The 26,345-nt window shown below is 38.3% G+C and overlaps 1 protein-coding gene across 2 annotated transcripts in view; it reads right to left on the bottom strand.

Annotated features, from left to right (window-relative positions):
* The window catches only part of RIT2 (Ras like without CAAX 2), a 423,565-nt gene that overhangs the window by 230,633 nt on the left and 166,587 nt on the right, over window positions 1-26,345 (bottom strand). For both annotated transcript variants that reach the window (XM_087869855.1, XM_087869854.1), the window contains one exon: window positions 234-307. In XM_087869855.1, coding sequence (XP_087725981.1) covers window positions 234-307 — 74 coding nt within the window. The remainder of the gene's footprint in view (window positions 1-233; window positions 308-26,345) is intronic.

The raw sequence follows: 26,345 nt of genomic DNA, 5'->3' as shown, positions 1-26,345 counted from the left end.
AATATTACATCTACACTTACATTTTTATGTTTAAAAAATTAAAGGAATGTTAAAATATTCTGGTTGGCAATGAGTCACGTTTTCCTGCCAATTCTTTTCTTATTTAATTTCTCATCACTATTGCAAATCTGCTCTTCTGTTTGAATTGTTAAACTCTATTTTAGGGTAAATGTATTTGAGATTAAAGCCTAAATTGGCCTCAGAGATTAGAGAGATTTAAAAAAATTACCTACCTGGCCAGCGGTGTCCAAAATGTCCAAATAAGCTGGCTCATTGTCGATCCTAACCTGGGTCTTATAAGCATCTTCTGAAAAACACAAGACCGAGTTCACATTCAGATATATTCAACTGAAGAAGCATGATTCATTTTTAGATTTCATAACCAAGAATTTCTAAATAGGTTAAGAGAATGAGATATTCTAGTCAAGTACACAAAGAAAGAAGGATATAACCCAGGGAAATATAGGAGTGTGTTTCCACTTAAAGTGAAGTCAGGTTTATTTCTCCATTAAGAGAATATTATGATTTGAGGTACCTTGGTCATATTACCTACAGAACAAATCTTGAAACAAATTCATCAGTTCTTTTTTCTGTCTTGCATTGCAAATTTGCATCCCAACATCATATTCAATGACAGACTGAAAACTTTTCCTCTAAGATCAGGGACAAGTACACCCGCTTTAACTTTTATTTAACATAGTACTAAAGTCCTAGCCAGAGCAATGAGGCAAGAAAAATAAAAATCATACAAATTGGAAGAGAAACAGTAAAATTTTGTTTATAGATAACATGATCCTATAAATAGAAAGCTCTAATGATTACATGGGGTGGGAGTGGAGTGGAGGGGTTTTTGGAACTTCTAAAAAATTAAGCAGTTGCAGGATACAAAATCAAACACACAGGAGTCAGTTGTCCTTCCATACACTGATGAGAAACAATTTAAAATAAAGTGTTTTCATCTATAATGGCATCAAAAGGAATCAAATACTTAGGAATAAACTTAACCAAGAAGTTAAAGAAATGTATACCAAAAACTATAACAAGTTTTAATGTATTTGTGTACTTATTAATTTGTACAAATTTATATATTCTGGATTCTAAACATCAGATAGGATTTATAAATTTTTTTCCTATTCTGTAGGTTTTTTAACTTTATTAATAATGGCATTTGATGCATGAAAGTTAATTTTTATGGAGTATGATTTCTTTTGTTGTTCATGTTTTTAGTGTCCTAAGGATCTATTCTAAAATTCAAGGTCATGAATATTTAACCCTGTTTTCTTTTAAGAGTTTTGTAATTTTAGCTTTTGCCTTTAAGTCATTGATCCATTTTGGGTTTTTTTTTCCCTTTTTAGCACCTTTCTCCTTTTAAAATTTTTTAAATTCAATTAACATCATTAGTTTCAGATGTAGTGTTCAATGATTCATCAGTTGCATATTTTTTCTTTTTTCAAGATTTTATTTGTCAGAGAGCGAGAGAGTGAGAGAGCACAAGCAGGGGGAGTGGCAGGCAGAGGGAGAAGCAGGCTCCCCGCTGAGCAAGGAGCCAGATGCAAGACCTCATCCCAGGACCCTGGGATCATGATCTGTGCAGAAGGCAGACGCTTAACCAACTAAGCCACCCAGGTGTCCCAGTTGTGTGTTTTTTTAATATGTTGTTTGGTAAGGATATAAATTCATTCTTCTGCATACAATTCTCTTATTATCTCTTTATCTGATTATTCTATAAGGTTGGTACTGATGTCCCCAATTTCTTGAGTTAACTCTGTCTTCCTCAACCTAGCTAAAGCTTTGTCAATTCTCTTCATCTTTTTGAAGTAACTTAGTATCATTTTCTCTTTTTTCTTCTATTCTCTATTTACCTCTCTTCTAATCTTTAGTATCTCCTTCCTTCTATTTGCTTTGGATTTAGTTCCCCCTCCCCCATTTCTTAAGGTTTAAAGTAAGGTTATTAATTTGAGATCTTTTTTAATGTGAACATTTAGAGTTATACACTTTCCTTTCAGCGGTGCTTTTCTGCATCCTGTAAATTTTAGAATGTTGTATTTCATTTTCATTAATCTCTATTTTCTAATGCCTTCTGATTTCTTCTTTTACCTATTGGCTGTTTAGTTTCCACATTTTTGTGTATCTTTTTCTTCTGCAGCAGATTTCTAGTTTCATTAGAAACTAGTGACTGGAAAAGATAATCTGTATGATCAATCTTCTGATATACACTGGGAAAGTTAAGGAATGCTTCCTGGAAGAAGTAGCACCTAACCTGAGTAGGAGTTAGGATAAAGTTAAGACAGAGAAAGCCAAACTGAAAGCCAGAATCCCAGAGGTTATAAAAACGATGAGAGAGGGGCACCTGTGTGGCTCAGTCAGTTAAGCATCCAACTCTTGGATTTTGGCTCAGGTCATGATCTCAGAGTCCTAGGATCAAGTCTGGTGTCGGCGTTGGGCTCCCCCACTCAGCGGAGAATCTGCTAGCTTCCCTCTCACTCTGCACCTCCCCCTGCTCATGCTCTTAAATTTTTTTTAAAAAATGATGAAACAAAAGTAACCTAGATGATTTTCAGTGTGATTAAATCCTAGAGTTTTGGGAAGAGAATATGAAATTTATGAGATAAATCAGACTTGCCTATGAATATATTAAATGGAATCATATTTTTGAGGGAGGGAGTCAGACTACCGGGGTTTAAATCCTGGCTCGATCACTACCAGCTGTCCGATTTTAGGGGAGGAAAAAATCACTTGGTCTCTCTAAAATGCATATTACTCTTTTGAAAGTTGTGGTAATATTTTTATTTAACTCATGGAGTTGTTCAGAGGATTCCGGAAGATAATGTGTGAAGGGCATCCAGCACAGTGCCTTAGTGTGTAGAACATGCTTAATAATGCTTACTTATGGTTTTTGTTTTTAACAAATCTGGACTCTATCATAATACCATTATCAGATACGCATTTTGGAATTCTCACTTGGGCTGAAATGTGGCAAACAGACCCACACATGCACACACACCATCATGGTCTCTACTCTCAAGAACTTAATCACGGTGGAAGACACACACACACACACACACACACACACACACACACACACACACACGCAATGAGATGTTAAGCTCCAAAAGGTATAGGGCATATAGCATACCCCTTTCCAGGAAATCCGTTCCTTATGACTGTGCTCCAGAAATGAAATTGTGGGAAGTCTAACTAGCAGGGTGGTCAGTCTGGTATAGTTTGAGCAACTACCAGCCATTCTGTAACACCATTCAGTATATGGGCAACCACACTATTTTCCATTCCACTGTTCTTTGTACTTTCACTGATCTTCCTCTTACACAAGAGAGACCTTGTGGAATTTTTTTTTTTTAATACATAGGGTTGTTTTTCAATTTCATAGGGAAATAAGAATAGTTACTCTGAAAAGGACGCTGTGACCTGAGAATCACATGTGAGTCTTTCAGATTTCATGTTTGTTTATTTAACTCAAAGGCCCCAAAAGGAGCCTGCTGAGGCCAGGAGCATGCTGAGTAATCCAGAGGAGAACTGCTCTGTGTGATTATCTGAGCCCCAGATAAACCCAGCACATGAAACGTATATCAAATAAAAGCTTCTCCTGGGATCAGAAAACTCCTTCAAAGAGACTTGATGTGAATTGGCTGGAAATTAAGCCAGGCCTTCTATCCAAGATTTCCTTCTCTCTTTTAAGAAGTGTCTATCACAGAACACGTTCCAGTGTTGTGAATCTAGGTCACCTCCCTGGCCTCCATAGAAACTAATCCCTTTCATTTCCTTCCAATAAACAATCTTCCCTCCTGTTTCCATCCATCCACTCCCTTTGAGACCTCCCATGTAGAAATGCAGTGACAGAAATACTCTCTTGAATGCATATAAACACCTCCCTGAATTTCAATCATCCGCTTATAGACGAAACCCTGAAGTGAGCTCATTTATCTTCCAAAGCAAGAGGCCAAATGTATACAAAGCTTTATCAGGCAGAAATAGTAGCAACTGCCTGCTATGGTTTTTGCACCGAGAAGCACAATGGAGCTAGATTCTTAGAGGCATCCTAAAATTCCACCTTAAATTCTAAAATTCTACCTTAAAATGCTCCTTAAAAATTTGTTTCAAAACACTGGTGTTTGAGACCTTTACTTCTCTTAGGATAGGTCTTCTTCACTTTCCTTCTCCAGAGTTTTACAGGAGGAAATCACCAAAGACCTGTATTAATGCTTCACACCCATCACTAAATTTTGGTGTTATAAGGGCCAACCCAAGATTGGAGTTAATAGTACATGCTAGTCAGTGCATAGAAGTTCTAGAAGGATCAACTAAAGTGGAATATAAAATGGTGAAAGGAGAAAGAAAGAAAAAGAGAAAGAGGAAGGAAGGAAGGAAGGAACAATTCAAACTCAAGGCATGTTATGTAATAACTTTTAAAAAAATATTGCTTCAAGTAACCATAAAATCATATTAAAACTAAACCACTTCTACTTCTGCCATTTGTATTTACCAATGTGGGAGTATTCCCCCCCCCCAACAAGTAAATCAGAGGATTTGGTAGGACAGGTTTATAATAATCTTCCAAAAAACAAAAGTTTATAATTAAAAACCCTTCAGATGTTCTGAATAACCTGTACAAAAAAATTCATTTAATTCCTTTACAGAATATATTTGAATATCTTTGAGATACGTTGATGTAAATATGAAACTGGGATAATTAAAAACCACAATGTGTAACTGAGAGAAAATATTACATTATTGTTCTCACTAGAAGACCTTTTAAAAAATCTTAAGATACTTGAATAATTCTTATATGGTTTGCCATAGAAGAAATGTATGATAACTGGTATTCCACTGACGATATGTTTCTGTAACTCTGAGGTAATATACATCCCTAAGGTATTAATCATTAACCCAATTCTTTAAAACATAAAAAGGATCGGGTTCAGATCATTTACAACTTTCTCAAAGAATTTCTTAAATCATCCTAATTGTGTGTTTGTATATGTATAAAACAGAAACATCTTGGAACAAAGTGCACTGGGAACTTTCTCTTGAAAGAGAAATCATGGCTGTATCAGTAATGATACAAATCCAACGTATGAACATGTGCTTGAGTATGTAATCTGTGCTGCACAGGCTGAGAGGCACAGAATCTACCACGTCGACAAAGACAGTTGATTTCTATCCACAGTTTGTAATCTTGGGAGAGTACAGAAACAGGCAATTGCACTGTATTGTAATGAGTGTTAACATCAGAAGCGTTTGAAATGGCCTTATTTAGAAAGGGAGCAGAAGACACCCAGCTGAAGTTGAGCTGAGGTCAGTCCTCAAAAGCAGCAGATAGGAAACAGGGTTTGCAAGGGAGAGGCCTGGTAAGAGGCCAAGACAGACAGGGAATTGCATGGATTCTAGCACAGCCCCTCCTCTTGAATGTAAACATTCAGGGAATTCTAGTAAAGGTATATATGCCTGCTGGATTTGAAAAAGGTTTTGAAAAGTGGCTGAATTTAGCTTCAGAGAGGACTCAAAGTGAATGAGAACACACTTCCTTACCATGGAAATAAGAGCTGTAAATAGGAGTGTCAGACTAAGTCCTGCAAATTCATGGGTATTATAAAGCAGAATTTAGATTTTTTTCTCATGCTATAAAATTGAGAACTGAGCCACGTTTATTTACATCTGGGAAGGGTAAGAGCTCTGTGATGATACTGGACTTACACGGTAGTTGAAATCTTTCCTATAGGCATAGAAGTAGATTGTAGGGGGGTAGTTCATACCAATCAGCATTTCCCTGCTGCTCCCAGGGAAATGCCCAATGTCACTGCTCTGGGAAGTTTAATTCCAAGGGGGACAACCACATGCATTCTGCAGGGTCCTCGGGTAGATTTTCCACATCAGATCTTTTGAGATGGTGCAAGCTGAAGTGTTTCCTGTGGAATCAGAGGAGACCACCTGGAGATTTGCACCTGCAGAAGGCCACTACTGGGAGAGGCCATTCCAAACAATGGCTTCTCACAGCAAGGATAAGCCAACAGAGAGGTCTTTGGAAAGATGTAATAGTCTTCTTTAGTGAGAAGACCTGTAGCCTGGCAAGAGGCTGCTGAGACAGCAGCAAGATCAATGTTCTTCCCCAAAACTGCCATTTACAGAACATATTTCAGGACATCCACATCCTTTCAATGTTAGAGCCTTCTAACCCTTTCCTTTCAGCCAGATAGAGAAGTTTGTGGGAAACCTGATTCCTTGGCTGTCTTCTGACAAATAGAAGTGAGAGGTAACAGGATTGGGCTACAGTGACATTGAGTGTTTCAAGTCCTTTGTCTCTACCTCACTTCTTTTAGGGTCAGGGAAAGAAAAGAGTAGATGTTCTCCTCTCCCCAGCTCCTTCAGCAAGAAATGACAAGTCTCATTGCTACCTTTCTTGCCCCCATTCACATCATCATGTCATCCTGATGAAAGGCTGCATGATCCTAAGGCCATGATCTGTGAAATGGTTGTCTCCTAGATTTTAAAATAGGATGCATTTACATACAGACTATCTCTTCACAGAAATAACCAGCTTTTCTGCTTAGAGCAACTGTGGGAATGCCACAGTTGTATCAGCTCTTCACTCCCTTGATGGATGCCTCCAGGAGGGTTCCGTGAACTTCTGCAGACCACAGATACAATATGAGAACATCTGGTGGCAGAGATTTGATTTATACCAAGACCATGGTTTACCGAGAAGATGAAATAGGTGTACTTTTCCCTATGCCTCCTGCAACATACAACATAAAACCACAAAAATTGTTCACAGAACAAGCTCAAGATGACTCTCAAAGGTAGAGAGGAAAAGGCAGCCTGGCTAAGGACTTCAGGATCCAAGGTATAACCCAGTGGTAAGTTCTCTGGGTTTTCTTTTTGCCACAAAGACTTGGAACTGAAAAAGCTGGCAGCCTGGAAACACCAATGGGTACAGACAAAACAAAAAAGCCCAGGAGAAATGAAGCGGAGCCTAGCAAGACAGAACACATTTAGACTAACTGATCTAACAGTGAACCAATTTAGAACTGTTCAACAAATTAAATACTTAGCTGTAAATAGAACAAAACATGCGCAGACCTTATATGCTAAAAGCCATGTAACACTGATGAAAGAAATTTTAAACAATCTAAATGCAGAGGCATACCATTTTCATGCTTAGAAGACTCAATGTGGTAAATATGTGGATTCTCCACAAATTGATGTAAAGATTTAACACAATTTCTATCAAAATCTTGGAAAACTTATGTGTATGTGTGGATACGGGCACAATTTTTAAGTCTCTTATGAAAAGAAAAAGGAACTAGAGAAACTAAAATATTTTGAAAAGCAAAGTAGGAGGAATCCGTTTTCCTGAACACACAACTCACTGTGCAGCTATAGTAATCACGACCACATAGTATTGATACATAGCTCTATAAAACAGAATGGAGAATTCAGAAATAAACCCTCAAAAATATAACTACATTTTGACAAAAGTGAAAAAGTAATTTAGTGAAGAGCCTTTTCAACAAATGGTGTAGGAAAAATTAAATATCCATTGGCAAAAAACAAGCAAAACTCCAGCTAAGCATACACATACTTTATACACAAATTAATCTAAAAATGAATCATAAGCCTAAATATAAAACTACCAAACTTTTAGAAGAAATCTAGGAATAATTTTTACAATCCAGTGCTATGCAAAATATTAGACTGCATATGAAAAGTCCATAAAAGGATAAGTTTATAAATTGGACTCCAGAATTTTAAAACAGGTTTTGCACTATAAAATACCCTAGTAAGATTAAAAAACAAAAACAAACAAGCTAGGATGGGAGAAAATATTTGCAAACCAAATATCTGACCAAGGACTGCTATTTAGCATGCACAAAGAACTCCCAAATCTCAAGAACTATCTATTTAGAGAGTGAACAAAAGACATGAAGAGACATTCCATGAAATAGGATACATACACGGCAAATAAGCACATAAAACGTGTTCAACATCATCAGCCTTAGCTGGCATCATGGACATGCCACCCGTTCAGTCACGCAGTACTCTACACTTAGAAGGGTCTGTGCTTGGTTTGATGCTTTGCTTTCACTGTAATTCTTAATTTTAGAATAAGAAATCTGCATTTCTTCTTGCACTGGACCTCCAAAAAATTAAACAGTTGATTCTGATTACAATGTGGGGAAAGTGGCCAATAGCTATAAGACTGAAATAAGAATCCAAACTAAATTGGGTAGGTTACAAAATCTTCTAAGAGCTTGAAAGTCAAATTAGAGGTGCCAAGACACAGTGATACTGTTGGTGGAAAAATGAATACCAAGTGAATTCTTACAAATGTGAATACATAATTGGAAGACAAAGACCCCACAGACCAGTCTCTTAGTTGTTTCACAATAGAATCCTGATCCATCCTGGAGATACTGCCTAAAGATAATAGATGTAGAAGTCCCTTGCTAAAAAAAAGTATTAGCCTTAGGTAAGTGCAAATTAAAGCCACAAAGAGCGGGGACGCCCGGGTGGCTCAGTCTGTTTAACATCTGCCTTTGGCTCAGTTCATGATCCCAGAGTCGGATAGGAACCCCCTTCAGGCTACCTGTTCCGCACAGAGTTTGCTTCTCCCTCTCCCCACACCCCCGCTCAGGCGCTCTAATAAAATCTTAAATAAAATCACAATGAGCTATTACTACATACTATCAGAATGGCTTATAAAAAAGTGATGAGTTAAGCCTGGTAAGGATATGGAAACAGATTAATAAAAAAAATTTTAGGGGGGTTGCCTGGGTGGCTCAGTCAGTTAAGCATCTTTCTTCAGCTCAAGTCATGATCCCAGGGTACTAAGATGGAGCCCCAGGTCCAGTTCCCTGCTCAGCAGGGGGCCTGCTTCTTCCGCTCCTCTTTGCTCATGCTCTCTATCTTGTGATCTGTTTCTCTCTCAAATAAATAAAAATCTTTTAAAAAAAATCTTCTGTAGTATATATTTTTTAAAAAATATATTCCACATGTTGGGGCACCTGGGTCACTCAGTTGGTTAAGTGTCTGACTCTTGGTTTCAGCTTAGGTCATGATCTCATGGGTCATGAGATTAAGCCCCCCCTTGGGATCCCTGCTCAGCAAAGATTCTCTCCTTCTGCCCCTCCCCCCACTTGTGTGCATGTTTGCTCTCAAAAAAAAAAGGTTTTATTTATTTTAAAGATTTTATTTATTTATTCAACAGAGATAAAGACAGCCAGTGAGAGAGGGAACACAAGCAGGGGGAGTGGGAGAGGAAGAAGCAGGCTCATAGCGGAGGAGCCCGATGTGGGGCTCGATCCCAGAATGCCAGGATCACGCCCTGAGCCGAAGGCAGACACTTAACCGCTGTGCCACCCAGGCGCCAAAATAAATAAAACCTTTAATATGTCTATTCCACATGGAAAATGTAAAGCAGCAATTGCATTCTCGGGCATTTATTACGGAGAAAGGAAGACTTACGTTCTCATAAAGACACACTAATTTTTTTCCCCTAAGTTGTTTGTGGTAGCTTTATTCATAATAGCTAAAAATGGGAAACGTCAAATATCCTTCAATGCGTGAATAATTATACAATCTGTGGTACACCCATATCATGGAATACTATTCAACAATTAAAAAAAGAATGGAATGTTGAGACATGCAACAGCCTTGAACAATCTCCACAGAATTATGCTATTTGAAACAAGCCAATTCCAAAAGGTTACATATTCTGATTCTGTTTATATAGTATTCATGAAGTGACACAATTATAGATATGGATGACAGATTAGTGGTTGCCAGGCATTATGGAGGAAGTATGTGTTGTTCTTAAAATCTACATAGAGGATCCTTGCGGTTACGAAAATGTTTTGTATCTTGACTATCTGTATCCTGATTGTGATGTTGTACTAAGTTTGAGAAGTGCTACCATTGAGGGCAACTGGTTAAGGGGGCATAGAATCTCTCTGTATTTCTTATAGTGCCATATGAATTTATAATTATCTCAAAATAAATTAGATCAGTATCTGCTTGGTATAAAAAAGTCCAAAATCTCAAAAAAACTTTTTAGCAAGATAGGCATAGAAGCAGCTTGCTTTATCTCTAATACTGAGTAGCCAAAAAAAAAAAAAAAAAAAAAAAACAAACCTTAAAGCAACCATTATGATTAATGGACAAATATTAAAACCATTCACTCAGGTTGAATACAAGATGAGAATTTTCATTATTAAAGACTTTTATTTACTCTATGTTGGTAGTCCAACCTGTTCAATTAGGCAAAAATATGACTGGTGTAAAAACATTTAGAAAGGGAAAATGTCACGACTCATAGAAAATGTCTTTTGGATATGCAGAACTTTTCAAAGATTCTATACATAAATTCATAGGTTGAATAATTTAGAATTTATTACTAATCAGTTTTCTGGCAACAAAGTCAATACAGGAAAAAAAATCAACAAGCAACAGAATAAACGAAATTATGGTATTAACATAGCATCAAAAATACCAAATCCTAAAGAATAAATCTGGCAAAAGTTTTGTAAGTCTTCCCAGGAAATTGTGAGACATTATGAGAAGAATTAAAGATGAAAAATAAGTAGAAGTGTATCCCACATTTATGAATTCATAAATATTTTAATGAGGTCAATTTTCCCCTAATTGATCTATAAACACATATCACAGAATTGGGTGGTGGGGGAACGCGGATAGATTCACCAACTGATTCTAAGTCAATATGGAAATGAAAACGGCAAGAAACAGTTGAGACAATCTCAAAAAAGAACATAAGCTCTACCATATACCAAGACTTACTGCTAATCTATAGCAATTAAAACAAGGTGATATTGGCACATAGAAAAACTGACAGAATGGGAACATACTAATGAACACTTTTTTTTTTTTTTTTACAGGACAGAATTGGCATTTCAAAGCAGTAGGAAAAAAAGTATTTTCAATAAATAGCACCGTTGAACAGGTATAAATATTGAGTAATGGAAGCGGACTGCTATCTCACAATGTACACAGAAATCAATTATGGTTGGGTTGTATATAAATATGCAAAACAAAACAAAACCTCTTGGATACTATAGGATAATACCTTCATGGTTTGAAGCGGCAAGACTTTTTTCTTTAAGATTTATTTGAGAGAGCGGGGGAGCGCAAGAGCAGAGGGAGAAGCTGGGGGAGAGAGAGAAGCAGGCTCCCTGCTGAGCAGGTATTTCCCCATGTGGGGCTCTATCCCAGGACCCTTGGATCATGACCTGAGGTGAAGCCAGACGCCCAACTGAGTCACCCAGGCACCCCTGGCAAAACTTCTTAAAAACTAATATAAACACTAACTATAAAGTAAAAGACTGACAAATTAGAATATATTTATTAAAATTGTGAGTACATTAAAACAACAGATTGGTTTATCAAAGGCACTATTAAGAGAAGGAAAATATCAGCCAGAGTGTGGAATAAAGTATATGTATCAACAAAAGGCTCATATCCAGAATGTATACAGAATTTCCACAAATCCCTCAAAGAGGTGAGCTTCTCCAATGAAAAGTGGGCAAGACATTGAGGGTTTTTAAGTGATAATATTTATTACTATAATTCATTAAGCACTGAAATTGTGCTAGCATGGTAAAATATTTTTCATTATGTCATTTAAATCTTATAATAACCATATGAAGAACTATTCTCACCTCAAATTATAGATAAAAAGTTAAAGGTCATACAAGTTATGTCATTTGCCCATTATCACACAACTTGTAAAAAGCATGCTATTGTAGAACAATTTTCACTTATCCATTTATGGATACTGGATATTAGGGATATGAAGATCAGTAAGTAATACATGGCCCTTGTCCTTAAATGAGGGCACAATGGAAGTATAACAAAGTCCATTTGGAGCTGGAGGTTGGTGAATAGGCAAAGACTTCATAGGAGAGCTCACCCTTGGGCTATCTTAGAAGGTATCTCACTGAGAAGAGTAAGGAGAGAAAGAGTATCCGAAGTGGAGGGAAGAGTATCAAAAAGAGTATGATGTCTCTTCCTCTTCCTTCCCTTCCTCGGGGTTGGCAGGCATTGATAGTATGGGATGCTTCACAAATTTTCTCAAACTTTCCAATTCAAAAAATTTTAATTCAATTTTAAATTTTAAAACGGTTCCAATTTTAGTAAACATAAAGTGAGCACCTTTAATATGGCTGATAAATTTAAAGCTGTACAAGCTTATTAATGATCAGTAAAAAGTGAAAACTATAGGATGCAAGTGTTTTCACAACAGAATAGCAGATTTTTTTTAAAAATGGCAATACCGTAAATAGTGCACTAGTGGAGCCATGGAGAATGATCAACTGCTACAGGGGGCGCATAAACAGAAAACTATCTGGGACTATCTACTAAAGCTCATCATACCTATAACATGTGTTACATAGAATTGCTGGCCTCCGTTCTTCTCTGTACAGCTATTACATCTGTATACCCTTACCATGGCCTTACAGTGGGCGGAGTATGCTTACCCATTCTTTGAGTTTAGGCTTGATCATGTGACTTACGTTGGCCAATGGGATGCCAATGGATGTGATGGGCATGGAGGCATGCAATATACATGTGCAGTGGGGCTCATGCTCTTTTGAGGCTTTTATCACTATAAGAACATGCCCTGAGATACCTACCGGTTTCAGAAGATAAGACATTCCAACTAACGTAGAGGTGTGTGAGGGAAAAATACATTTTTTTACCAGATTTGGGGCAGTCTGTTATAGGCAGTTGCATTCATCAGGAATATATGCACATGTGCACAAAAGGTGTGAATGAAAATATTTGTATTAGCCTTGTTCATACTATTTCTAAACTACAAACAACCCAGACTTCAGCAGTGGTGTACTATACAAATGAATTCTAGTTCACTCATACAGTGGATTATTTTTGTATGAAATTTAGACAGCTACAGCATGCAACATTGAATCTTATAAACCATTCTGAAAAAGCTAGACATGTTTCCATTTATATAAAATGGAAAAATGTACATATTTACCTTGTGATAAATCATTGTTTTTTTTCTGTATTTGTATTATACTTTATTTCTTAAAAAGGTTTTGTAAAGGAAGTATTGTGAGCTCAAGTTTAAAAAAAAAAGGGAGAAAATACCCAGTTCCAGTTCTCTGATTGTTCATATTGTTTCAGGTAATGTAAGTAGAGAGTTAGGGATTCGTGGAAAAAGATAGAACTTTCTTGACATAAAAAAGTCATTTTAGGTCCCTAGCCATCTTGTGATGGGATATATGGGCCGCCAGTACTAGTTGCCCAAAGAACATTTCTTGCAGAACTTCCTGAGATATACAGATGAATAGAATCCCATAGATAATGATTTTAAGGGAACAAAAGAATGTAAGGACAAACAGCCACTATCAGGCCAGGAGACAATCTAATCATAAGGACAGTAAATCAGTGGTCAAACTCCCCAGTACTGGTTCAAAAGTAAAGATTGACCTGGCACACATACTTGAATTACCTTTGCAGAATTTAAACCCCTTTGAGCACTCAAATACCAGACACTAAAGACAGAATTGATGATGCTGACTCTTGCTGGCCATCGTGACTTTGACCTGATCTATCACCTTGAGATGACTTTTCCCCCAATTGTACGCTGAACTTGCCATTGGACAAGCCCCTTCATGAATATGTATGCACCCTAGGCTTAAAACTGCCCCAATTTTGTTGTTCAAGGAGACACTGTATTGGAAAACACCCTCGATGTTCCCCTTTACTTGCCACAAATAAAATCCTTCCATTTTCTAGTCTTTGGTTTGGTTGTGTCTTTTGGCTTGATACCCACGAAGAGGGGGACCCAGTTTTGGGTAACAGTAACACAATATTTGCACAAAACTAAATGAGGACTTCTTTTTCTAACAATTCTTTTTCCTTTAATCTGTATCAATTCTATCTCATGTATTGAAATGACAACTTCTAAGATATTTCACCTTCAAATTAAATACATTCTGACAATGCCGACAAATATGGATTACAGAGATGGAAACCAGAATGGTGCCAAAGGACCTTCCTGTCCAAACTACCTGTCTCATTGGCCTGGCATTATGCCCCAAATTCCATCCCTTCTGCTTCATTCTCTCTAGTTAAGATAAGCCATTTTATTTCCAGGAACTCTCTATTAAAATGCAATAAAACTACAGGAGAGGTAAAATATTAAGCTATTATCAAGCACAAACACCTTACTCTGAGATTACTTTTGCACAAAATTAGCTGTCATGAGAGAAAGCAGAAAAGCAGGGCCCGGGGGAATGATTAGGAGGGATGATAAAGGGGAAGGATGGGAAGGAAAAACTGCTAACAGCTGTGGGCAGAGAGACTGGGAGTGTGGGGGGAAACAAAGGACTTACAGCAGGCTTGCAGGCACCAGAGGGCAAGCAAGGACCCCAGGCTGGGGCAGCAGCCCACTCAAGACAAATGGGTACAGAAGAGGAAACAGTTCATTCTCCCTCCTTCCCCAAACTGATGACGACATGAAGTTGTTCTGTGCCCCAAGCTTGCAAAGCATGGTATTTTAACAACTGGACCCTACACATAGAGGAAAAACATTCAGAATTCTAATCTTGCTTCTTGTGAAGCTGGATCATCTTTACTCTGTCAGCCTCTCTAGGAATCAGAGCTACGAAAAGGAAACTTCTACTACAGATGGAGGGTTAAGAGGGGTATTTTTAGGACAATGGGCTAGAGCAATGCTGCACAAACTCTCCTGTATAGACAAGTCTCCTGGGGATCTAGTTGAAGGGCATGGGTTGATTCAGTAGGTCTGGGGCCAAGTTTCTGTATTTCTAGTAAATAACCATGCCATACCCATGCAACTGGTCCAGGATGAATAGCAGTACGGCCCAACAGAAACAGAGTACAAGCCACCTATGCAATTTAAATTTTCTGGCAGCCACGGGAAAGCAGAAATGGAAAAAACAAATTTTAATGTGTTATTTAACTAAATTTATCTAAGATATTTAACTGTTTAAGCAGTACAAGAAAATATAAGAGATCTTACATCTTTTCTTTGTAATAAGTTTTTGAAAGCCACTGTGTATTTTACACAGGAAGATACAGAGCTCAGTTTGGGCCAGTCACGTGGCAATTGCACCACAGCCTCATAGCTACTGAATCGGTCCTGGCAAATCTTGAGAAAAGCACAACTGTGGCAAAAGCAGATACCTCTACAGACTCAACACACAAATATGGAATATTCTGTCAGTCATTGGTGGCCTTTTTCATTATAGAAGAACGGGTATGAATTTAAAATATAAGTGATTGTATGTTAACTACCATGGAATTTAAAATAAAATACAAGCGAATGATGTCCCTAATTATGTTGCAATCCTTTAAGTGATATTTTATAATTTCCTTTGTCAGTGTTGTCCAGAGAAACACGGTATGTAATAGCTTTATTTTAGATTTTATTTTAGAGCAAGAGCTCAAGCAGGGAGAGGGAGAGAGAATCTGAAGCAGACTCCCTGCTGGAGATTGATAGTGTAAATTGTAGTTCAAGTTCAAAGGCTTGAAAAACAGGAAAGCCCACCGTGTAAGTTACAGTTCAAGGGCCTGAAAGGACCATTTCTTCAGCTCAGCCAGGCAAATCCCTTTGACTCTTTGCGTTCTATTCAGATATTTACCTAATTGGAGCAGGCCCACCCATGCTGGGAAGGGCAGTCTGCTCTGCTCAGTCTAGGACTTCAGATGTTAATATCATGCAGAAACATCCTTGCAGACACACCCAGAACATTTAACCAAATGCCCGGGCCTGATGATCCAGTCAAGTTGACACAAAATTAACCATCTCATTTCCCTTTGAAGCCTTCCTGTTCTTGCCCAATGAGAAATTTTATACCCCATCCCATACTTCTATAATACCTTGCAAATAGCTCTATTAAGGCACTTTGAACATTCTATTCTAAATAGCTTTCTTAATCTTAGCTATTTGAAAGCATAGAACATAGCTTATTCAACTTTGCATATGCATTTTCTATCATTGGGACAGGCACATAAGTAGTCAATAAATTCAGTTTACCTTCTGTGTCTACACACTGCTCAATTCTCTCAGATGTGTAGCTTAACTTGGACATCACTGTATATATCGCAATATGCCCAATTTAAATATGAGAAAAAGAACAGAGGTAATTAAACTTCACAAAACTCACAAAGCTATAGTAAGAGGTGGTTAGAGACTAAACTTGGTCTGTTAGGTACAAGAAGCTGTTTTTATTTTGCCACACTGGTTGTTTGTCAAACATTAATCAAATGTGTAAAGAGTTTTACTTTGACAATTAAGTGCTGTTTCTTATATGAATTGAGTGAATACATAACTTCCAAAGCTGGTCCAATCTTAATACTCAAATATACAGGGCTGAATCTTTGATGAAACTATATTTAGTAAAAGAAAGACAACAACAAAAAACATACAAATACCACCCAGCATAGTGGACAATTGTAAAGTTTGTGGTCACCCTGCATCTTTTAGGTCTTACATTTCATGATTGAAATAGAAGCAGCAATCCACTTTCCCAGCTGCCTTTGCAACAAGGCTACAGACACATGACCTAGATTCTGCCAAGCTGATGTGTCCAATCAAACCCTTGATTCAAATATGAGCCATAGGAGGATGCCTGTGCCCCAGGTATGTGAATTTCTGGGAGGATGACAGAGCATGGCAAACACCACCCCCATGCACAGAGGCAGCAAGGGCAGCCTCATTGCTTAATTGGTGCAATCACCGTGTAATTTAGACCCCATTCAGGATGCATATCCTTGGAATTCACTTCACTGGATCCCTTTGGTGGTTATATGAATGATGTATGCGTGTAAGTTCTTTCCAATTTGGGGCATCTTCAAATCATCCTAGAGGATGGACTACCTACCCCTCTTTTGAGAGGACTTGAGCTTGACTACCCACTAGCCTGGCTCTTCTAGTGATATGACCCAGCACTGGACCCCCCCCCCCCCCACTTCTTAGAAAATTCTACACCAGGCAAGATTTAGTCTTCTCATCTTGTCCACAGCAGCAGTTCTCATTTAGAGCCTGTGTCACCTTCAAACATCTGGTCTCCATTTACCTTTCTACCAGTCTGTGGGAGCAGCCTGGTGTTTCAGAGCTATGCATTAGAGCAGAAGACAAGGGCACACAGCTGCTGATTTTTATAATATAGAATTTACACTTCAGTTTCTTCCTCCCTTCACAGACACCAAATGTAGAAGATATATGCCAAGTCTGGAGGCTGTGTGACTGGCACATGTCCCTCCCTACTTGGTTAGTTGCTTACAGATGTGTCTGTTTTCCCACCTCCTCCTCCTCTCTCTTATGTCCCATATGTCATGGTTGAATTTTGGAAAAACAATGTTTGAGAAGCAAACTAACCTGGAGTTGTTACCTGTCTAAAAGTTCACTGCGATCCGCACATTTACGCCAGATGGTGATGCTGGTCCTGTAAACCACGTGTGTCATCGCAGATTCCATCTACTCCCCCCAAAAATATTTTGGCCACTTTCTACCTATTTTGTTCTGGGGCATAATGTTAACAAAACAGATATGCTCACTGCCCTCACATGTTTATCTTAAAGGCAGGAAACCCAAAGTAATACACAATGATAAATACTCACGTACAGTTTTATTAAGTCAAGGTGTTCTCACCAACTCTTGAAAAATAGCCAATGATTTCGAAGAGGTTCAGGACAGCCCCCTGCCCCTAAGAAGGTGCCACTTTGGTATGTGGATTATTTTGAGCTGAAGGCTCAATTTCAGTTTCCAAACTTGCTTCCACTCACTGCTATGCATCCTGTGTTCTAAGAACACTGGACTATTTTTTGCTAAGAAATGCCTTCTTCCACATCTCTATTACGAAAAATGCTGCTCACGCTTTAAGGCACAGCCCAAGTATAATCTACTTTGTAAGGGTTTGCCTTACCTGTCCTTTTCTGAGTAATTAACATCTCTTTTCAACTACTCCAAACCAATTTACCACACCTAACACCACTTAACTTTTGCTTCTGCTATAAGATTTTTCACAACAGAACAATAGGCACTGAACAATACTCACTACTTTGATCAGTTGATATTAACCTGAAATTCAAAGTGCAGGATCACATTTTTGAAAAAAAAAAAAAAAATACCATAGATTATATATGGTACAGTTCCAGATGGTCCCATTCCCTTAAACTCCAATATGAAAGAAACCACCTGGAGTTGTGAAAAAAACAGAGGCTCAGATAGGAGGAAAAGGGAGGACAGGTAGTATATTTAGGTGCATACGTGCACTTCCTACTCGCAGCTAGAGGAGGTGTTGGGATATTTGTAGGGCAGGAGAGGATGTTTCTACTGGAGAGATAAAGTCAAGCAGTCCAACTTGGCAAATTAAGGATGTGTTTCAAAACCAGAGATGGCCCAGATAATTATGAAGTGATTTAGGAGAATTGGATGAGAACCAGTACTTGGCCCATAGGGACATTGGGGATTTTATCAGGAGACGTGAAGGTTTTAATTCCACTTCTTTCAGACTTTAGAGAAGATTTGCAAAAGATACAAAAGACATTGTATCCAGAAAGATGACAAAAGGCATGTGTAATGCTGATGAATGGCAAAAACATCAGAACTCCCCCCCCCTTTTAGAACTGTATCGAGAATCAAAAGATAAAACTAACATTTGTAAAGAGAATGAAATCCTAAGATTGTGATCAGATTTTAAAGGAATATGTAGCTACTCCAATGGAGTGCAAATCTGTCTTAGATTAATAGCATTTTAGGCTCCCACAAAGTATGCGAATGGCATTTTGAACCATTGCTGTGCAGGGAAATGGGATTCTGATGGGTGTTGGTCTTGCAATCTCAGTTGATAAAATGCAGAAGTATAGACTGGTACCAAATATGATTGAAGGGATTAGTAAATGTTCAAATTACTCTACCCACAATGATAAATGGTAAACTGTTTCAGTATGTATGAAGTTTTCTAGTAGTCTGCTTGATACCCTGTCATTTGCCACAATGCGTTTTCCATTCTTATTAATAGTTTTGATGAAGGTACAAAATGATACATATTCACACAGAGAGATGGTTAAAAATAGAGATAGCAAATACTTTAAATGATAGAATAGGTATGCAAAAGGTCCTTGACAGGGTTGAAAAATGGACTATTTATAATAGGACAACATTCACTGGGGATGGATGTAATTTTCTGAGGATATTTCCTACCTCCCTTAATGTCTATGGGCAGCACGAGATTTGAATTCAGTATTACCAACTACATGAAGATTCTTTTATTGAAAAGGATCCTATCATGAGTCAAGGAAATAAGGTATCTACAAAAACTGGGCAAAATCTCAGGTTGGAATTGGAAAGGTGCAAACATCTCCATTTATTTAGGAATGAAGAACCCACCATATTCTCTACTGGTCAGGCCATAAATCAACTCTTTTATTCATCGCAGTGAGAAGTCATTCCAAGTGAGACAGTGATAGACTGATGTACACAGGGAGGGACAGGAGGAGTGTCTGAATTTGAGATCTTGGTATAGAAGAGATTAAGGAATAGAGGATACTCAGCCTGGAGAAAGGTCATGCAGTAGATGTTTAATATCTTTGAATATTTTAAGTGCTTTCATGTGGACAAGAATTAGACTTGTGGGGGGGGTGGCTTTGAGGGAAAGGAAGACACAGTGGTTAAAGGACAAGGAAAAATATATTAACAATATAAGGGGGGAAAATACAAGTAAAGAAGAGTAATTGCCAAAAATAGGATGAATTTTCTTGAAAGAAAATACGTACAGGCAAACATGAGTTGTAGTCAAGGAGATTTGGAACATCAAATTCAAACAAGAGATCCAGTCTAACTGTCCAGCTTAAGACTTACTCCATCTTCTTGAGGAGGAACCACAGAAGCAGAGGAGTGAGATGGCCGTAAGGACATTGGGGAATTGAAATTAAATGAGCAATAGGCATTTGGGATTTTATCTGGAAGCTTAAAAATGTATTCTCATGCCTTTTAAACTTTATTTTGTTTCTCTTTATGTCACATATCTTCTCACTGCATTTTCTTTTACTCTTATCAAAGGTCCATTCTTGAGTTACCAGAGGATTGAACTTTTTTTTTTTTTTAATTCTATTTTAGGCCTGGCAAAATTAAGAAAGCTATGAATGCCTCCTACCTCTCCTGCTGTGTGTGTACATGTACAATAGGACTGAAATTTCAGAACTTCAGTAAGAACAATTCAAGAAGGATTCCTTTGTATCAAAGGTAATTTTTAGAAATACCCAAATGTTACTGACAAACTATCACCCTCTTCCTGAAGATGCACCTCAAGGCACTCATAATAGAGCAAATTGGCTTCAACTTCCAGCTGAGCCCTTGTAGGGATGGACTACTGTATCACTGAACCATGGAGGAGGGATTATCCTGAGCCACAAGAAATCATGATCCATTATAGTATCTGTGGTAGGCAGAATAATGTCCCCCCCCCCATCAGTTTCATAGGTTTTGATTCTCAGAACCTATAAACGCATTATTTGGCAAAGGAACATTAAGGTTACAGATAGATTTAACATTGCTAATCAACTGACCCCAAGATAGACCCATTATCCTGGATTATGTGCCCAGGGTAATCACACGGGCCTTTAACAAAGAGAAAGAGAGACAGACAGACAGACACACATGCATGCCAAAGGGGAGAATCAGAAAGACATGACTAAGGAAGAAGGGCTGGAGAGAAGCCATGTTGCCAGATTTGAGGATGGAGGAGAGCCACAAGCCAACCAATGTAGGCAGTCTGTAGGAGCTGAAAAAGGCAAGGAAACAGATTCTTTCCTGGAGACTCTAGAAAGAAATGCAGCTATGCTGATGCCTGGATCTTAGTCCAGTGAGACCTATATCAAAGTCCTGACCTCCAGAAATTTACAACAAATTCGTGTTTTTTTAAGCCATTACACTTATGATTTGTTATTAGCAGAAATAGAAGACTGGAACATCCAATCATAACCTTTATTCAGGAAACAAAGGAGCATATCTAAGCAAGCAAATAGGATTTCATTTCAATGCAGTTTTAAATAAGATTTGCCAATGCTAGATTTCCCCTCATTTGCATAAATATAACTTATCTTTGCATGAAAACACTAGGACCTTGGAATGCCTTAAGAATAGAGTTGATTTGTTTAATTCTTTCAGAGGGAAACCTCTTAATATATTAAGGATGAGCCTCACTTTTTCCCTTGCAAAAATTCACTAAATCAAAATGAATTTCTTCCATGCTACTCACACCTACTTTGACTTCCATTTAGTTGACCCTGATGCCAAGATATTTAATAATTCGAAAGGAAAAAAGCTCCAAAGCTTTGGGGGGTTATTCTGCTTACCTAGCTAGTAAATTTAAGACTTGAGATTAATACTTTTGTCTTCCTGATGCTAGAACTCTAATTCTCTCCACTCTATCATTTTCAATTTTTTTTCTCCTCAGTGATATATGCAGAGACCTATTTTGATGTTCCCATGGACTTAACCAATAATTTGAAGAATGTTCATTATAGTCTAGAATAGTGTGTCTTACACTCCACTTTGAAAAATCTCTCATGCCCAACCCACTTCCCAAGATACTCAGTATAACCTCCTTTTGTGGCAACAGATTTTCTTCCTCTGATGCTTCTGTGTCCCATTCAGCACATTAGGAGAAAGATTTAGGTATGATAGAGATTGCTCCCCCACCCCCAAGATACCTCCTTCAACTGCCAGGAGCAGTACAGAAGTTCTTTAATCATCAGTAATGATGACTATTTTGCTTAGTCTTGAGAACTTTTCTGCTTAAAACTCTGTGCACTTATGAAAAACTCTTTCATTTCATACTACTATTTATAAGCACACCTTAGAGGTTGAAGAACGCTGAAGAACAGGGTCTATCATAAGAGATCCAATTACTAAAACTTTCCCATTGCTGTGACCTAGGCCTGACTCAACATGCAATCACAGGGCGGCACTCTCCAGCAGGTCAGATTTCCCTGCCCTGCTTAAAGTTTAGCTCGTTCAGAACTGTGGCTAGAGGGTTTATGGAAACGTGACCTACAATCCTTGTTGTGCATTATGGTATTTCCAGTATCTCAAGGGGTGCTATAAACATTTAAGATTTTCAAAAGCTTTTTATTGTTAGCATGGGCCATGTAGCAGGACTTCCTAATAAGCAGATTTAAATCGACTGGGAGAGCTCAAATGCCCCCCATGCGCCCTGAGCTTTCTGGGAAGCACAATTAGTCCATTGTGCTGACTCTGGGCTTTGCTCTCCACTGATCTTCTCTCTGGAATGCCCTCGGACCTGCTTCACAACTCAACCTCGAGGACTCCGGCTAAGTACTTCCTCCTTTTTCATGAGCCCATTCACTAGATCGAAGTAGTAATTGCCCTTTGCCGCTCTCACTCACTGATTACCCTTTGTTGTGAGGTTTTCCACAAGACACTACTGTAATTATTTATGTTGTCTATTATCTGTTAGAGCATCAGATCTGCAGGCTCAGTGACCGTCTTCACGTTTGCCTGTCTGCACAGCCTTGACCATACTAACTGGGTGACAGAAGGGGAATCAAACCGCCAAAGAGGGGTCAGGCAGAGAAAAGACCACTGCACCAGAATCTACAAAAATTATGTGTAAGCCCTAAGATTCCTTAACTGTGTGCCCGTAAACAAATCACTGCAGTCCTTTTGAGACTCTTCCTTGTATAGAAATTTCTGCTGTAACATTTGCTTTATAAATGCAAATTGGTTTCAAAGCACTTGATACCTTAGCAGATCATTTAAACACGAGTTTCTTCTTTTTAAGCACAATTTGGTCCTTGAGAAACAGGTGAAAGACCTTGACCTACACGAACTGAGTAAAAATACGACACACACCTTTACACACACAACACATACCTCTCAGTGACCTAACGACACCTCAACTCACCACGTATTATGAGCCTCACTAATTCCATATTGGGTTATTGCAACTTTCTGTCCAGTTTCAGATCGCTTTTCTTCCAAAACTTCATAGTAACTTAAAAGCTACAACTCTTCCAACACCCACTTCCACAAGGACCTTTGGGTCTTTTTCAAAGAAAAGAGAATTATAGTACTTACGTTTTAACTATTTAACATGTGTGAAACTCTTATCAGGTTCCTATCTTTTTAAAGTTTTAATAGGTCATTGATGAAGTTTGAGTGTTGAGGCTATCCATTTTTCCCAATAAACATTTTTTTCCAGTTAGTGTAATTTTACATAGCACAGTTATTTTTAGGAATGTATGTTTTATTTAGAACTGACTGGGTAGCTCAGTAGGTTAAACATCAGACTCCTGATTTCCGCTCATGTCATGATCTCAGGTCATGAGACAGAGCCCTGCATCTGGCTCGGGGCTCAGTGGGGAGTCTGCTGGAGATTCTTTCTTTGCCCCTCTCCCACTTCACATACGTGCTCTAAAATAAATAAGTCTTAAGAAATAAGAACTGACTGTATGTAAAATGGTAATAGAAATTTATGTAATCTCCCTACCTCATACTTGTTATTGTAATATGCTAATATAATATCAAAGTGCTTAAAAGGTTAGCATTATAAGTTTTGCTAATATATTCTCTCCCTTTTCCAAGCTTGCCTGTATTTCTAACTGCCATTATTTGTGGTGGATTCTGAAAGGTGTTTGCTCTCTTATTCCTATTCTTGTATCCGTTCCCTATTGCTATTACGCAGTTACCACAAATGTAGCAGCTTCAAACAATGCTGTTATGGACAGAGATGTGTTCCTTCAATATTCTTATGTTGAAGCCCTAACCCTCTATGTGACTATATTCAAAGATAAGCCTTTTAAGGAGGTAACTAAGATTAAATGAGATCATAACGGTAAGGACCTACTCAGATAGGACTGAGGTTCATTAAGAAGAGACACCAGAGTGCTGTGTGTGTGTGTGTGCGCGCACGCACATACACACACACACACACACACACAGAGGAAAGGTCTGTGAGGACACAGTGAGGAGGTGGCCATTAGGAAAAGTGGCCTCACCAGAAATGAGCCCTGCCACCACCTTGATATTGGAATTCCAGCCCTCAATACTGAGAGAAAAGTTCTATTAAGATACCTAGTTCATGGTATTCTTTTATGGTAGCAAGAAGGCAAATATAAATGTCCATTTATTAATCCACCGTCCTTACTCGTCAGAAGTCTGGGAATAGCACACTTCCTCTTATCACAGTTTCATACGGCTAGAATCAAGGGATGAGCAGTTAGGTTATAATCCACAACTGTGGGTCATCACGCAAGTTCATTTGGGTCATTGGCACAATTCAGTTCCTTGCAGTTCTTGGACTGAGACCCCAGTTTCTTGTTGGCTGCTGACCGGAGGTCATTCTCAACTTCCAGAAGCCACCTACCTGCACCCACCCCCTCAGCATGGTCCCCTCAACACAGTGCCTTTTGCAATGCCAACAAGAGAATTTCTGACATCCTTAGTCTCTGACCTCTAAACTTTAGGGGTTTATCTCTGTTTTGGTTGACAGACTTCATCGTAAATGGGACCTAAATTCAACTAAGAAACCTAAAAGACATTGGAGAGATACCTTCACATTTGTCAAGTCATGTAGTATTTCATGGGAATGACGTCCTATCATCTTTGCCATAATCTAGTCATTAGAAATTACAGGTCCCTCCCACACTCAAGTTGAGAGGATTACATGATGATATAAGTCATGGATGTCATTTTACAATTCTGCTTACCATGAGGGAAACTCCAGTTCTGTTCTGTAGCAGTGTTCTAATACTCATTAGCCCCCTAATATTCTCTTGCAGGTAGGGACAACAGGACTGATTTATGTCAATTTCCTAGATGAGGCTTGCAAGATGCAGCTTAAAAAGGGAAGAATGGTCTTGAATCTGGTTTGTCCTTTGATGTATACCTTTTTTCTGTCTTGAATGTACACATAATGTCTAGATTTCCTGGAGATAACCTTTTGTTCATAAGAATTGTAATAAACAGGATGGTAGAACAGAAATTCATGAGAATATTGGTCTCAGAGTCCTCTTTGCTGTTACCAATTCTGGATTCCATGCCTCCAGTACTTTTTATATGAGAACAAGGCATTTTCTGATTAAACCCTGTCTCTATTATCATAGATAAATAAACTAGAACTGGTAGCACAATCACGAGTAGCTCCCCCCTGTGGCAGTGCTAGGAAATGTTACCATTAACATCCCTTCTTCCCAACACAGTTCACTTCAAATAGTGCAAAGAGTCTAAGTTCCCTCGTGCACTCCCTAAGGCTTTAGAGAAATAAAAATCTGATGCTTTTAAGCAAATATTGTATAACCTTTATGGGAGGGAGGGAGCACGAAGTAGGGTAGTAAGGAAGGAAGGAAGGAAAATTAAACAGGGATTATCAAATAGAATTACTAGATTGTTTCCAGTCTTCAATGTTTACAACCAATGCTTGTGATAATTCTATCTCATTTTATTCAGTCTGGTTTCAAAGCCTGCTGTGATGAACTCTTGGTAATCAGACAGAATATGAAATTTGATTGTAAGAAGTAAAGGTTTTGCTAGTTATTCTGAAGTTGATTTACAAAAATGGGGTGTAAATTGGCCAATTTACAATAATTAATATACAATAAATTTCTATTTCTATATACAGAAGCAATAGTTTACAATATTTTAAATATCCACAATAAAGGGTTTTATCATCTGAGATTAGAAGATCATGTTTTGAGGCCAGAAAAATCTCACTAAAAGGATAGTGAGAAAACAGTATGACACACACACATCTATTTTCTCATTATGGGGGGGGGGGGTTCACTGTGTTACCCCGAAGTCCCATGTTGGCAGGGATGGCACTGCCCAACTCTATGGCAGTGATGTACAACAGAACAATTAGTGTTAGGTTTCTCAAGAAGTTAAAGTTGGATTCTGGGAGGAAAGTGGTGGCATAAGTTTTGAATCTCCCTCAATCCCAACCCCCAACTAAAATAATCACTCAGGACAAAACCATAACCTAAATGACAAAGTATCTCACCTACCCTAAAGAACTACAGGTCCTAGTTAAGGTTGACATCTGTGCAGGAGAAAACCGAGGTAAGCCACATGAGGTCTGATGAATTTGCGAAGTCTAGTAAGGCCGCCCGGTACACACTCAAAGGGGCAAGCAGCCAAGTGGAGAATAGTAGCTGAAAGTGGGAGGGATTTGCACACTTCAACAAAGTGGGCAAGGAATGCTCAGGAAACATGAATGTGGAGTAGACTATTCCCCCCAAATAATTACAAAACTAAGCAGCTTTTTTCCATGAAAGAGTGCTACACCAGGAAGAAATTTTGGGGG

This window comes from Ursus americanus, chromosome 19 (assembly GCF_024610735.1).
Source record: "Ursus americanus isolate L20-20 chromosome 19, mUrsAme1.1.p, whole genome shotgun sequence".
In the NCBI taxonomy this organism is placed as follows: Eukaryota; Metazoa; Chordata; class Mammalia; order Carnivora; family Ursidae; genus Ursus; species Ursus americanus.
The sequence above is the reverse complement of the archived record's forward strand: the minus strand, read 5'-3'. Positions and strand labels throughout refer to the sequence as shown.